The sequence below is a fragment of the Stenella coeruleoalba genome (genome assembly GCF_951394435.1).
Source record: "Stenella coeruleoalba genome assembly, chromosome: 7".
In the NCBI taxonomy this organism is placed as follows: domain Eukaryota; kingdom Metazoa; phylum Chordata; class Mammalia; order Artiodactyla; family Delphinidae; genus Stenella; species Stenella coeruleoalba.
In genome coordinates this window covers 49703736-49719809 of record NC_137153.1, presented here as the reverse complement: position 1 = coordinate 49719809, position 16074 = coordinate 49703736, and the positions used below count along the sequence as shown (strand labels likewise).

At 37.6% G+C, this 16074-nt stretch overlaps 1 protein-coding gene and 1 pseudogene across 4 annotated transcripts in view; one reads left to right on the top strand and one right to left on the bottom strand.

The window, feature by feature from the left end:
• The window catches only part of LOC307188543 (uncharacterized protein), a 566629-nt gene that overhangs the window by 507995 nt on the left and 42560 nt on the right, over positions 1–16074 (top strand). Inside the window, exons 5-7 of one of the 3 annotated variants that reach the window (XR_013828979.1) lie at positions 3071–3129; positions 3455–3823; positions 12330–12755. The exons of 1 other annotated variant lie outside the window; for it this stretch is intronic. Coding sequence is in view for 1 of the 2 variants with exons in the window: in XM_079925811.1 (XP_079781937.1) it covers positions 3071–3129; positions 3455–3642 (247 nt within the window). In the remaining variant the exon portion in view is untranslated. Of the gene's footprint in view, positions 1–3070; positions 3130–3454; positions 3910–12329; positions 12756–16074 lie in introns of those variants that run through there. One more of the 3 variants, XM_079925811.1, reaches the window with a different exon arrangement.
• On the bottom strand, positions 7763–10035 carry LOC307188964 (non-selective voltage-gated ion channel VDAC3-like; annotated as a pseudogene). The gene has a single exon. The product of its transcript is annotated as a non-selective voltage-gated ion channel VDAC3-like (transcript).

The window sequence follows — 16074 nt, the reverse complement described above, 5'->3', positions numbered from 1 at the left end:
GAATCTTTAAATGGATCTGTGGGCTTAGGACACAAAATGCTCAACTCCATTCACTCTTAATTTTCAGCCTGTCCTTTTCATAGTGCTGGTCAATCACATCAGAACTAGTTGTTCTATTCTATGGCTACTTCTCTTCTTAATCATGGTGGCTTAGAAGACCAAAATATTAGAAAATCAAATTAATTCAAAACAGCAAGTTATTTGAAAATAAAGAGGCTTTAAATTCAGGAGAATGTAAGTCGTAGAGGATAGAGGTAGGAGCTGATCTGAACTTGTTAAAACCTTATCTAATGGTATGTCTCCAGATCGCTCCCCTTGTGTTTTGTGTAGCCAGTTGCCACATTGGAGATGGTGCGAGGAGGGTAGATGTAAGGCTTAGCTCCTACAGTGATGCCTATAAAATGACCAGTGGTCTGTCTGAAAAGGGTTGATAATCTTGAGGTAGACATCTCTTCTATTGGAGGGGCTTGGGGAACGCAACTACTTTCTGCTTTTACATCCTCTCTCCTGTGCAGGGCCTGCTCTGCTGCCCTGCCCTCTCAGTCTGTTGCTCACTACATCTGAGCCTATCTCATTGGAGTATGAGGTTAGATAGGTTTAGATTCAAATCCCAGAACCACTATCCAAACAATCATATAATCTGGTATAAATTTCCTAAAATATTAGAACCTCCCTTCCTTAACTATTAAAGAAATTAAAAAAAAATCCAGCTCATAAAATCCACACCTCTTCTCAGATGAAATGAAACAACATGTGTCTGTGATGTAGCATGACAACCTTTAGTTGCCATTCAATAGAAAACAGCTAAATCAGCTTTTATAGCCTCACCTCTTTAAAAAAAAGTCACATATAAACCTGAGGCAAACAATATGTTGAAGGTCCATGTGAAAATTTTATCAGCTATCCTTTGGAATTAAGAAACAGAAGGAAATCAGAAATTGACAAAAATCACATCTGGTTCTACCATGAAAGTAGAACAGATTAACTTCTGAGTTACGGTACACACAAGGGGATCACTTCTACTGAAACTGTGGTCCTCAGTATTGATTATTTGGATAACAAAGTGAGTTTCATCAGTCTGTTTTAAAATCCTAATATAATTTGTTTGAAAGTGTTTCAAAAGCATTTATTTCTGGTGACATTCTAGCTAGAAATAGATAAGATGCCTTTATAAAAAGGTATTCTGTATTAGAGAGCAAATATATCAGCACTAATCTCTTGAGTTAGAACTGAAAAAAGGTACACAGATAGTTACCATAACCATTGCATTTTAAATGGTCCAGAAATGTCTGGTAAGTAGAAGCTTGTAGTAAATATGTATGAGAGAAGAAATGTAAAGACTTGAATTTTGCCCAGAGCACTTACTGAGACTATTTGGGAAAACAGAGGAAGACCTTTTCTGAGCTTACCAAAAAGTTGTCATAAATCCACATTTCTGTACACACACACTCACATACACACACAATACACATTTTGGTTCCAAGGAATTGAAGTATGGTGGTATGTTATAACAAGAAAAAAATTTAAACTAAGATTTTTTTTAATCTCTACGTATTTCCAAGAAAACATTAGTCTAGCTTATTAATTAATGTAAATTTATATTAGAGATTGAAGTTTGTCATCTGACGTGGAAAGCTGAAAGGGAGAACAGATCATTAGTTTTCTAACAACCAGTGTTCTGCATTTAATATAGACTGCTAAAGAAAATAAGCAGCAGCTTTGCGGATTATTCAAAGGCCCAAACTTCAGAAGGAGAGTTTTAAAATGTTGTACACTGGAAGTAGAAACAAGGAAATGGACATGCTTAAATCCCCAAGGTCAGCAAGAGATCAGTTATAGGCACCTTTCAACCTAATCAAGACAGGTTATTCACTCTTTACACTGTGTCAACGATATAAGAGAAAAATATCGATAGAGAAGTGTGATGAACAGACTTTACAACTCCAACCACTGTGTTCCTGCCCTTGTATTATCCTCCACTCCCTTGATTGTGAAAGAGACCTGTGACTTGCTTCTATCAACAGAATATGACAAAAGTGATAAGATGTCACTCCCCCGATTAAGTCATGCTATATAAGACTTTATCTTGCCCCCAACTGCTTTCCTTACTGACTTTGAAGGATCAAGCTTATATGAGCTGTATGGTCACAAGGAAATGAATTCTGCCAGCAACCTGAGTGATCTTGGAAGTTCATCTTTCCCTATCGATCCTCCAAATGAGAACCCAGTCCTGGCTGATACCTTGATTGCAGCCTTGCAGAGGACCCAACTAAGCTGTGCCCAGATACTTCACCCAGAGAATCTTTGAGATAATAAATGCATATTGTTCTAAGTCACCAAGTCTGTGACGACTTGTTACATAGCATAGAAAACTAATATACGGAAATCCATCAATCTTCACAGAGCAGCTTGGTGAAGGTAGAGCTTTCTTTGGAGTATTGTTTGGTTTAAGGATAACTAATCTCTTTTCAGGTGCCTTAGTAGTACTGGACTACACATTGTGTGGAGAGGGCTCATTTAATGCCAAGTAACCATATGCAATGAAGCTCAAGCTCCAAATTCAAAAAAATGAAGGCTGAACGGGGAGAACCTATCAGACTGATTATCCAAAGAACTTATGGTTTCACCAACTTATTTTCTGTTGTTTCTTTTCTTTCTTTTTTTTTTTTTTTTTTTGCAGTACGTGGGCCTCTCACTGCTGTGGCCTCTCCCATTGTGGAGCACAGGCTCCAGACGCGCAGGCTCAGCGGCCATGGCTCACGGGCCCAGCTGCTCCATGGCATGTGGGATCTTCCCGGACCGGGGCACGAACCCGTGTCCCCTGCATTGGCAGGCAGACTCTCAACCACTGCGCCACCAGGGAAGCCCTGTTGTTTCTTTTATTTTTTGTTTTTAATTGTGGTAACATTGGGGTAAAATACAATTTGCCATCTTAACCATTTTTAAGTATACAATGCAGTAGCATTAAGTACAGTACATTCATATTGCTGTGCAGTATCCAGAACTCTTCATCTTGCAAAACTGAAACACTGTAACTATTAAACAACTCCCCATTCTTCCCTCTGCCCAGCCCCTGGCAACCACCTTTCTACTTTCTGGGTTGGATTTTGACTACTCTAGGTACCTCATGTAAGTAGAATCACACAGTATTTGTCTTTTGTGATTAACTTATTTTACTAAGCATACTGTCCTCAAGGTTCATCTATGTCGTAGCATGTGACAGGATTTCTTTCTTTTTTAAACCTGAATAATACAGTAACTCCCCTACATATGAACCTTCAAGTCACAAACTTTCAAAGATGCAAACATGCCTTTGCATGTCCAATCATATAAAGTAGTTCACGTGTCTGGCATACATTGTCATGTGCATGCATCCTCTACAAGTGGTTGTGCTTTTGTGTACTTTACAGTACTGTATAGAGTACAGTAGTACAGTATCTTTATTTCGAACTAGACCTGCAAGAGGACGACTTCATTGAACTCCTTGCTGTGCAACACAAGGAGCTTACTAATGAAGACCTGATGGAAGTGGAGCCCCAGAGAAAGGATGAAGAGAGACAAGAGGAAGAAGTAACTGAAGAGCTGAAGAGATTCACGATGCAGGAAATGGCAAGGGGATTTTCTTTATTTGAGGAGGCATAGGATCTGAATGTAGAACGGTACACGGAGGTTGCAGTAGCCGTTCAGTATGCAATCCACTGCTACCACATCATCTATGATGAGAAAAAAAGAGCAACTACCCAGACATCACTGGATCATTTTTCCAAGAGCATAGAGAGAATTGAACCTAGCAAGGAACCGGAACCTGTGCTGTCAACATTAGGTGAGAATGAAACTAGAGCTTGCCCTCCATCTCCTACTGCTGGTGATCCTTCAGCTCTACCATCTCCCACCTCCTCTCCCTCCTCCAGTCAGTAACTCTTCTTGCCTGTTCACTTGATGCCAGCCCCTGTATGCCAGCTGTTGTACTGTACACTGTACTTTTCAAGGTACAGTACTGTAAGATTAAAAATGTTTCCTTTATTTTTTGTGTTTGTTTTTTATGTATTATTTGTGTGAAAAGTATTATAAACTTATTACGGTACAGTACCCTATAGCCAGTTGTGTTAGTTGGGTACCTAGGCTAACTCTGTTGGACTTAAAAACAAGTTAGACTTACAAACTCACTCTCAGAAGGAACTCGTTCATACGTACGGGACTTACTGTATTCTATTATTTGTATTTACCATGTTTTGTTTATCCATTCATCCATTGCTGGACAATTAGGTTGTTTCCAACTTTTAGCTATTGTGACTAATTCTGCAATGACTATATAAGTGTACAAATATTTCTTCAAGACTCTTCTTTCAATTATTTTGTGTACATACCGAAAAGTGGGATTGCTGGATCATATGGTAATTCTATTTTTAATTTTTGAGAAACTGCTGTACTGTTTTCCATAGTAGATGTATCATTTAACATTCTCACCAACAGTGTACAAGGTTTCAACTTTCTTCATATCCTCACCATTTTTTTATTTTCTGTTTTTTGATGGTAGCCATCCTTACGGATATGAGGTGGTATCTCATTGTGGTGCTGGTTTCCATTTCCCTAATGGTTAGTGATATTAAGCATCTTTCCCTGTGTTTTTTGACCATTTGTATATCTTCTTTGGAGAAATGTCTATTAAAGTCTTTTGCTTCTTTTTTTTAATATATTCCAAATATGATCAGTTTATTTTATTTTACTCTGATGCAAAACCAAAGATTCCATGACCACAAAGAGACCTATATAATACAAGGTCATGAAAAAGTGGTGTGGGATATGCAGGACGTGATGAACAACTGGAGAGTCGGGTCATCTCCTTTGTAACATGACACTACACCATCGCTGAGCAGCACATGGAAAATAACACTGCGGAACTGAACTGAAATGTGGCACGAATGTGACAACTTCCGGGCATGCCTTCAAGCACACCTCCCTTAGGATGGACTCGATATCTAGACTTCAGTGTGGGGAGGATTACAATTCTTTGGAAGAATAAAAAGTTCACACTTTTGCAATTTCACAGAAGAATTTTAAGGCCAAAACATAGTGGGTTCATTTCTTTTCACCTCCAGGGACAAAGCTGATGCTTTACTCAAAACCACGTTAAGAAGAATTACAATCCTGCAGCCTGTGGAACAAAAAACACATTCACAGAAATATAGACAAGATGAAAAGGCAGAGGGCTATGTACCAGATGAAGGAACAAGATAAAACCCCAGAAAAACAACTAAATGAAATGGAGATAGGAAATCTTCTAGAAAAAAGAATTCAGAATAATGATAGTGAAGATGATCCAAGACTTCGGAAAACAAATGGAGGCAAAGATCAAGAAGATGCAAGAAATGTTTAACAAAGGCCTAGAAGAATTAAAGAACAAACAAACAGAGATGAGCAATATAATAACTGAAATGAAAAACACAGTAGAAGGAATCAATAGCAGAATAACTGAGGCAGAAGAATGGATAAGTGACCTGGAAGACAGAATGGTGTAATTCACTGCTGCAGAACAGACTAAAGAAAAAAGAATGAAAAGAAATGAAGACAGCCTAAGAGACCTCTGGGACATTAAACACAACAACATTCACATTATAGGGGTCCCAGAAGGAGAAGAGAGAGAGAAAGGACCTGAGAAAATATTTAAAGAGATTATAGTTGAAAACTTCCCTAACATGGGAAAGGAAATAGACACCCAAGTCCAGGAAGTGCAGAGACAAACCCACAGCAAACATCATATTCAACGGTGAAAAACTGAAAGCATTTCCTCTAAGATCAGGAACAAGACAAGGTTGCCCACCCTCACCACTATTATTCAACATAGTTTTGGAAGTCCTAGCCACGGCAATCAGAGAAGAAAAAGAAATAAAAGGAATACAAATTGGAAAAGAAGAAGTACAACCGTCACTGTTTGCAGATGACATGATACTATACATAGAGAATCCTAAAGATGCCACCAGAAAACTACTATAGGTAATCAATAAATTTGGTAAAGTTGCAGGATACAAAATTAATGCACAGAAATCTCTTGCATTCCTATACACTAATGATGAAAAATCTGAAAGAGAAATTAAGGAAACACTCCCATCTGCCATTGCAACAAAAAGAATAAAATACCTAGGAATAAACCTATCTAGGGAGACAAAAGACCTGTATGCAGAAAAGTAGAAGATACTGATGAAAGAAATTAAAGATGATACCAACAGATGGAGAGGTATACCATGTTCTTGGGTTGGAAGAATCAATATTGTGAAAATGACTATACTACCCAAAGCAATCTACAGATTCAATGCAAGCCTTATCAAATTACCAATGGCATTTTTTTACAGAACTAGAACAAAAAATATTAAAATTTGTATGGAGACACAAAAGACCCTGAATAGCCAAAGCAGTCTTGAGGGAAGAAAACGGAGCTGGAGGAATCAGACTCCCTGACTTCAGACTATACTACAAAGCTACAGTAATCCATACAATATGGTACTGGCATAAAAATAGAAATATACATCAACAGAACAGGAAAGAAAGCCCAGAGATAAACCCATGCACCTATGGTCAACTAATCTATGACAAAGGATGCACGGATATATAGTGGAGAAAAGACATCCTCCTCAATAAGTGGTGCTGGAAAAATGGGACAGCTACATGTAAAAGAATGAAATTAGAACACCATACACAAAAATAAACTTAAAATGGATTAGAGACCTAAATGTAAGACGAAGCGATATAAAACTCTTAGAGGAAAACATAGGAAGAATACTCTTTGACATAAATCACAGCAAGATCTTTTTTGATTCACCTCCTAGAGTAATGGAAATAAAAATAAAAATAAACAAATGTGACCTAATGAAACTTAAGAGCTTTTGCACAGCAAAGGAAACCATAAACAAGACGAAAAGACAACCCTCAGAATGGGAGAAAATATTTGCAAATGAATCATCATACAAAGGATTAATCTCCAAAATATATAAACAGCTCATGTAGCTCAATATTAAAAAAACAAACAACCCAATCCAAAAATGGGCAGAAGACCTAAATAGACATTTCTCCAAAGAAGACATACAGATGGCCAAGAAAGCACATGAAAAGCTGCTCAACATCACTAATTATTAGAGAAATGCAAATCAAAACTACAATGAGGTATCAACTCACACCAGTGAGAATGGGCATCATCAGAAAATCTACAGACAACAAATGCTGGAGAGGGTGTGGAGAAAAGGGAACCATCTTGCACTATTGGTGAGAATGTAAATTGATACAGCCACTATGGAGAACAATATGGAGGTTCCTTAAAGAACTAAAAATAGAATTACCATATGACCTAGCAATCCCACTCCTGGGCATATACCCAGAGAAAACCATAATTCAAAAAGACACATTCACCCCAATGTTCATTGCAGCACTACTTACAATAGCCAGGTCATGGAAGCAACCTAAATGCCCATCAACAGATGAATGGATAAAGAAGATGTGGTACATATATACAATGGAATATTACTCAGCCATATAAAGGAACGAAATTGGGTCATTTGTAGAGATGTGAATGCATCTAGAGAATGTCATACAGAGTGAAGTAAGTCAGAAAGAGAGAAACAAATATCGTATATTAACGCATATATGTGGAACCTAGAAAAATAGTACAGATGAACTGGTTTGCAGGGCAGAAATTGAGACACAGATGCAGAGAACGTATGGACACCAAGGGGGGGAAGCGGCGGGGGTTGGGGGTTGTGGTGTGATGAATTGAGAGATTGGGATTGACATGTATACACTGATGTGTATAAAATGGATGACTAATAAGAAGAAAAAATAAAAAATAAACATACACAGGTTATTTGTGAGTAAAAAAAAAGAAACAATTATGAGGTCTCTTGGAACTCCAGAATTCACGGACACCTCTTATAGCAATGGATCATGATTATTTACTAATAAAGTTCACTTGATATGGACAAGCAGCAATTAAAAAAAAAAAAATTACTCTGAGGGTGTAAAAAAACAAAACAAAACCACATTAAGCTTCTAGTTCAAATCCCAGCCTGACCTTGTGCCCTCCTGCATTGAAGGTCTTTCCATGGATTAGAGCTGACAGGGTCAGTTTCACTCCTGCTTGAAGGGGCTGAGTATAACGCAGCCAATCAGGCTGGCATTATTCACTTTAGCCGATAGAGAAGTTCTACAATCCAGCTTGTACTTAGCAGCGATGCTGAAACGTGTGTTGTTACTGCCGGTGGTCCACAAGAGGTTTATTGATGTTTCAATCTTCTCATTCACCTTCTGGTAGATCTACCTTCCAAACTCAGTGCCGTTGTTCATATGAGTGTGCAGCTGGAAGTCTGTGGCCTTGTAACCCAGGGCGAAATTATTGTGACAGTTTGGATTTGGCTGTGTCAAAACTCATCTGATAACCAGCAAGCCAACCTTCAAAGGCCAACACAGCCGAGCCATAGATGGTTGGTCCAGAAAAACTGATACCAACATTACTGCCAAGACTGAAAGAATCCCGTTTATAGGAGGCCTTCAATTTCCCACTCTTCTTTCCTGTGTTCCCTACAAATATGGTATCAAGAGTCAGTTTTGACCCTTCGGCCAACTTATTCTATTCTCCAAAGACATTTCTGTCCCAAGAGTACTGTCTGTGTTCCACTTTTGGGTGAAGGTCAGTCCATAGTTACAAATCTTGTATTTGGTCTCTAGGTTGCCTGATGCTTTCCCTGTATCATTGTAAGCAGGACCAGAAGTAGAAAATTCCACTCCACTACATGACTTGGTTCTCAGATCTATTTTGACCATGCCAAATCCATATCCTTTGTTGAAGACATCCTTGGCAGCCTTTCCTAGGTCATAGTAAGTTGGTGTGTTACACATATCTCCGACGGCAGGGCCTGTCCGCTCAGCCAGAAGAGTCCATCCACTCCACTAGAGCACCGCTTAAGGTCTTCTTCAGGCCAACGCCGTCCGCGCCTGTGCAGCCCCACACCCGCAGTATCTGTGCGCTGCGAGCCCCACACTGCGGCTGTGCCAGAGTGTTGCACTGGGGTCGCGCACTACACACGAGAGCCGGACTAACACCCCCAACTGTCTGAGTGCGCACGTGCGCGGCAGGGCCCGGCCTTTGGCTTCTTTGTTATTTTTGTTGTTGTTGAGTGGTAGGAGTTTTAAAAATATATATTCTGAACATTAACCCCTTATCAGATATATGATTTATAAATATTGTTTCCCATTCCATAAGTTGCTTTTTCACTCTGTTGATTGTGTCCTTTGATGCACAGTTTATCTATTTTTCTTTTGTTTCCTGTGCTCTTTCTTTTTTTTTAAATCACACAAGTATTCCCCAGTGCTCTAATCCAAGATTCAAAGAGAATGATCATCATCACACAATGGGATGGAATGGAATAGATTCATCAGATGCAGTCACAAGTCCCAGTCTTTCTACCTTTTAGGGATACTTGTCTAATTTTTTTAGTAAAAGCACTGCTTAAACCCTGTCAAATCTCCGTGAAGGAGATGGGCTTGAATGTATAGTTCTCTACATCCTGCTTATTGGGCTTACCTATAGCTAGAGTTGGGCTATGGGAGCATCTGAGCTCTCTCTTTGGGCCCACCAGACAAAACAAAAAACAAAAGAAAGAAAACCAAAGCAAACAAAAATACTTCCGAAGTATAAAAGACCACGTGTCCAATTTTAAGGATAGATATCGACTATAGCATGGGGAGGCAGTGTACAATGTGGTGGATAATTTTACTGGTGAGGACTGTATCCAAAATAACTGAGTGTTAAGGAAAAAATTTACTAAGTATTTCATCTCAGAATTGCTATGATAATTTGGCATATAACTGTAACTACCTCTGAACAAGTTGCCCTGTCAGGAATATGGAAGAGGCGAAAGTTTCTCAAAAAATATTTTAAATTAAAACCAATATACTGGAGTACTAAAATAACAAAACCTCTTTGTGACCTCAAATAATTCTCTCTCTGGACGTGTTCCCTTACCTGTAAAAAATGATGCTAAATAAATGAGTTGAGTTAATCTGTCTTTTAGTTTGATTCAAAATCAATGAAGTATATGGGAAAAGAAGGGTGCCTACATGATTACATGACTTCATATACCTCAGAATGGGTTTTGTTTTACATATAATTAAAAGCAAATTATAAGCAAAGAAGATAATTACAACATCTTACAGAGTTCACGTGGGTGTGGTCATGTGGTTAAACGTGGATGTGAGGGTACTGCACAAGGTAAGCTCCTTACAGTGAATTTACTAAGTTTACATTTCCCATACGGCAAGTTTCTTAAGGGTATTTAAGGTTTTAATGCAAGAAGCATGCGTGACATTACTCTGTTAATATTACAGGAAGTCTTTACTTTTGTATAGCTTATTTTGGCTGTAATAAAGTCTGCAACTCACATTTTATATGCAATAAATGTATAGGATCTATTTGTCTCAGGGTCTTTAACAACTATCTTTACTACTGCAGCAAAATATTTTAGTGAAAATGTGTGATTTGTGGGTGCTAAACATGGAGATGAGGTTGGAGGGACACGGTGGGACAAAGTGGCATAATGGGCTGTGAGGATAATAGATGCATTCTTTGGTTTACTGGATGACCATTTCACACCAAGAAGTAAATTAAATTCATGCAGTAATAATTTTTTAAGAGCCAGAAATACAGAACTATAGAGAAATGAACCCATGTGAGCTCCTTCTTTTAGTCATATTGGCCCACACAAGACTCCTAAACAGTGTGTGTACCAAGCACAGTAAAAGATGATACTGAAACTATTCCTTTTCCTTTTTCCTTTCCTTTTCCTCTAGCTTTTCTTTTCCATTATGAGGTATGCTTAGCTATTCAGCAAACAATTATAGATGACAAACTATTGTACTAGTTATGTCATGAAGAGCTAAAGAATGTTGGCAGAGACATGAATAATGCTCAGAATTTTCACTCAATCTTTAAGTGCAGTATTACTATTAATTCATTCTAGAATTATACAGACATTAGCAAGGTACATAATTATGGTAGTAATTTTCTTTAATATTATAATGTCTTATAAATGTTAGGATTGCTTTTCCAGAAGAGGGAAGATAAAAGTTTCCCTTATTCTGAACTTAATCTTCTGTGAATGAGTTACCCCAATTGCCCTCCCCAAAGTCTACCTATGGAATTGAGCTAGAAAACACCATGTCCTACACAGCAGCAAAAATTGCTACATAGTTATTTGTCTTTAAAATACCCTTCTTGTAAACAAGAGGAGTTATTCAACAGATTTGCAGCATATCCTTGGTGAAGACAGGAGAGGAGAAAAATCTAGAGGTATATGTATTGTGCTTTGCTTTATATCATAAACATGTAAATGGAAGGTCAAGCATTTATTATTTTAAACAAATTCAAGTGAGGAGGGATGTTTTATTTTGTAAATAATTATGGCCTTATTTGTTTTAAGTTCAAATCTCCATACATCAAATTTTATTAAATGGAGCACATCTGTATGAGATCTAAATGGAAAACCTGAGAAGAGTTCATGTTTAATGTAGTGATGATTTAATGAATTAATCATTCATTTGTATATTAAATATTAGCCAAATATTTACCTAGACTCTGTTTTGTTCGGAATAGACTAGATCTTACTGCAGGAACAAATAACCACTATTACTGACTCCAAACAGACCAAAAAAAAGTTTATTTCCTACACTAGTTACATGTTGGTGACAGGATAACTAGGACCTCAGTTCATTGTCACGTCACCTCCCCTCTGAGACTCAGGCTGATGAAGCATTCACTAGCTACACCATGCCAGACACTGTGGTAGAACAGGAAAAGAATATGTTCAGGCCCGCATCATCTCTTAAAACTTCTACCCAGAAATGACACGTCACCATGACTCATGTTTCATTGGCCAACACAAGGCCCATAACACGAGTCTGAAGTGCAGTATGAGAAATGCAGTAAACTGAATTTCCTATTCACATGTTTAGGTGTGATTTCCTGTCCCTAACTAAATACAGAAAACAAGCAAAAATCAGTGTTACTTGTTTCAGAAAACACTTGACCCTGAGAGATGCGCGTGCTAATCAAGTAATTTATTGATCAAAACTAACATCCCACTATCAAGAATGGCTTCAAGACCTTCACTTTGTTGTGTCCACCATGCAAAGCCATCATGTCATAAATATTTCCTGATCTCAACTAATTCACATTTTGCAAGACACAACTTAAAATCACCTAGCTCAGGCCCCAAAACCCTGTAAAAATTCTCCATTGATTTCCCCTTTCTGACACAATGTTAAAATAGTGTTTTCTCTTACTGCAGCTGGTCAAAGAAACTTTGCCTTGCTTAAACACTAAGTTTTTATGCTGGCTTTCTGGAGGACTAATTATTTGATATATGCCTACTCCACACCTGGAAGGAGACAGGAAATGAAATATCACTGAGCAGCATGAATGGTAATCATAGTATTTATATGTAAAGTGTTGTGATAGGCTTTTGAAATACAGATTTGAATAAGGCCCAAGCTTTGGCATATGATAGGTGCTTCATGTTTGTTAACTGAATGACTGAAATATAGAAAAAAAGGCAAGTGTGTATGAATCTTATAATATTTCATGAAGACAATGATAATAATAGAGTTAGCAAGATAAATAATTAAGGTCTATACAACCTCACTGCTATGCAACCCCATGTTTTATCCGGGGGAGAGTGAGAGTACCCCACAGAGAGGCTGACAGTTTCTTCTCAATATGGTTTGCAACAAATCACGTCATAGGAATTGAAGAACTTCAGAAAGAAAACCTAGTCTAGGAGAGAATAACATATTTGACTGTTTCTCAAATTTCATTCTCTTCCATGTCTATAAATCCATGAAGACACAATGTTTTCACCTCCTAATACCTAATACAGTATAGATGTACAATAAAGATTTTTAATGAGTGAATGAATATTAACTCCCTTCATTCTTGTGGCATTTATTGGGCTCACACTATATACAAAACTATGTGCTGGAGAAACCACCATGCTTCTAAAAGGTGAAGAGTAGCTGGGCCTTCTCTTAACGCTAAAAGGCTAGGCACATTTCCTAAAGAAATAACTGTATGACAAGCAACATGATACAGTAGAAAGAGTTCTGAACTTAGAATATGTTTTCGATGCCAGCTCTAGCATTTGATTCTCTGTGTGAACTCTGGCAAGTCTCTATGTGCCCCCACCTTGGTTTCCTAGCCTACAAAATGAGAGGTGATATATTTACATTTTAAATGTGTTATGAGCAAGCAAATATGTAATACTTGGAAAATAACTTAGCACCATCTGCATTTAAGCCTAGCAAATTGTTTCTATGTTTCCCTCTTTTATCTCTTCATCTTCTGTCTGTGATCCTTTAGCATCCTGTGGCATTTTATATCCTGCAGTGAATTGTAATTCTCTATAGATTTGTCTGTATACTTCCCTTCGCAACTTCCCTGAGGACAAGACTATTTTATTCATTTTTACATCCCACATGTTTACTACAGAGCCTGATGTATAGGAGATGTTCAGTAAATGTTTGAAAAATGAAAGAATATATATAAATATATAGATGAACTAACAAGAGAATGAATGAAATGAGCTGTGGAATTAATAACTTTCAACAAAGTTTTTGATGAATCATTATAGTAAGAGGGTCCCTGGCTCCTCTCATCTGTGTACCTTTTTTAAAGACAAAGATGTAACTGATGTGCAGCAAAGGATGAACATCAACCCTATACAGCAATTTTCCCAAACTTCCTCGATGATATGAATTACTTGGGTATTTATTAAATATACAGTTTCCCAGACCTTTGTCTTAAAGATTATAATTTTCCAGTCTGGAATATCATTAAGTAATTTGTATTTCTAACAGCTACTCCTAGGTAATACATAACATTATGGAAATTTGGTAAATACTGATCTAGAATATAAAATGTAATAATAGTTACAACAAAACATATAGTGCATTTTACTGCACTAATTTACTTCATTAATTTATAGATATTGACTCATTTAATCTTCACAACAACCCTAACAAGAAGTCATTATTATTACCTCTATTTTACAAATGAGTAAAACTGGGGTATGGAAAAGTTAAATAACTTACCCAGGTTATGGAACTATATATGGAATAGGTGGGATTTGAAAACTGGCAACCTGACTTTTGAGTATGTACTCTTAATTTTTCTTGATTACTTCCTCCCCAACAATGAAAACAGTGCACAGTGCTACACAATTTAAAATATATTATTTTTACTAGTTCTGAGAGCAAGTGATGCTCACAAAGATCCATTAAGAGAATTTCCAAGGTACGCACCACTTGAGGATCTGGATTTGCAGTGCACGGGAGAGCACCACGTGGTTACTGACCAAACTCTTTGGAAAGCTACTGTATTAGTTTGCTACTGCTGCCGTAACAAAGTACTACAAACTTCGTGGCTAAAAAGCACACACATTTATTATATTACACTTCTAGAGATCATAATTCCAGAAAGAGTCTTATGAAGATACAATCAAGGTGTTGAAAGGGCTGATCCTTTCTGGAAACTCCAGAGGAGAACCTTGGCGTGTGGCTGAGCACTTTCATCTCTGCTTCCATTGTCAAAATGCTCTGTCCTATTCTGTTCCTCCTTCTTCCCTCTTATAAGAGCCCTTATGATAACATTGAGTCAACCTGGACAATTCAGGATCATCTCACCAGTTCAAGTTCCTTAACTTAAATCAACTCTGCAAAGTCCCTTTCATCATGTAAATTCACATATTCACAGGTTTGGGGACTTGGGTACCTTTGGTGGCCATTTGTTACCCTAGCACACCAAGAGCAACACAAGGGGTTACCGCATAGGACGGTTTCTTAATCTAGATGTCACGGAGCCTCTTGCTGTACTCTATGTGTCCACCAAAGGACGGGGATTGGGTGAAACATTTTTCAAAATCTTGGCTAGAATACTTGGGGGAATAAAAATACAGGTTCTGATTTGATCAAGAAATCATCCTTTAAATACCCATGAAGAACATTATACCCAACTAATCTCAGTCAGCAACCCCTTCTTTTTCTTACATGGGAACTGTTCTGTTATCCCAAGGTAAAAACTATCCATGGGGAGCTGGGTACTCGATGCTTTCCCAGAAGCCTAAATCCAACTAATTTTCATATTCCACAAGAGTTTGCTGTGGCTTTACCTACAAACTAATAACAAACCGTCTAAAATTTGAAGTCATAAAAAATCCTTAGCAAGGTTTTACAGACGCAAATCATGCCCAGTTGAAAGATTCTACCTTTCTGAGACAGAAGAGTGTTCGTATAACACAGAGGAAATTCTGTAAAGGGCTGTCTGTATCTTAATGATAAATATTCCTGTCCTGTTGAAAATTCTGCAGCAAGCTTTAAAAAAATCGAATCATAGACAGCATGAGGAGCTGCTGGAGGTCACAAAGGACTAAAATCTGTAATAATTTGCATGTCTCTATCAGATAATAGGAAGCAAGATGTTGACTGAAACAGTTTCATTTCAAATGATCTCTGTGATATTGATCAAATTGGGAGCATGCCAAATAAAAACATGTTTTCTTATTAATTCTTAAATTGCTTCTCTCATTTTGCAAATGTAAGTTAATGCATTGACAAGAGGAAAAATGTTACTTGAAGTAGAAACAAATATGAATTGGCTAACAGATGCAGGAAGCTAAATAGCAGTCATCTTTGGAATAATTTTTCTAGGCTTTGTTAGTTCATATTTTATGGAGCTAAGAAGAAAGTGTTGAGTTTTCCTATCGCAATGTTCCATTAAGAGTATTTCCAGAATAAGCACCACATTACGTTTTGGATCTTGCCGTGCACGACAGGACAGCACTGAACATCCTCTGGATGACTTATGAGCAGTGAAATTAAGTTGTTTGCAAAGTTGTCTTTGGGGGCAAGGTAAATGAATTGATCTGAAACTAATGGAAGTTTGTCTTAGGTCCTGGAACATTACCCTGAATGGCTTGAAGGTGTCACTTTAAGCAAAGCACTTAAATATTTTGTACTAGAATCTCTCCTTTTGTATAAGAC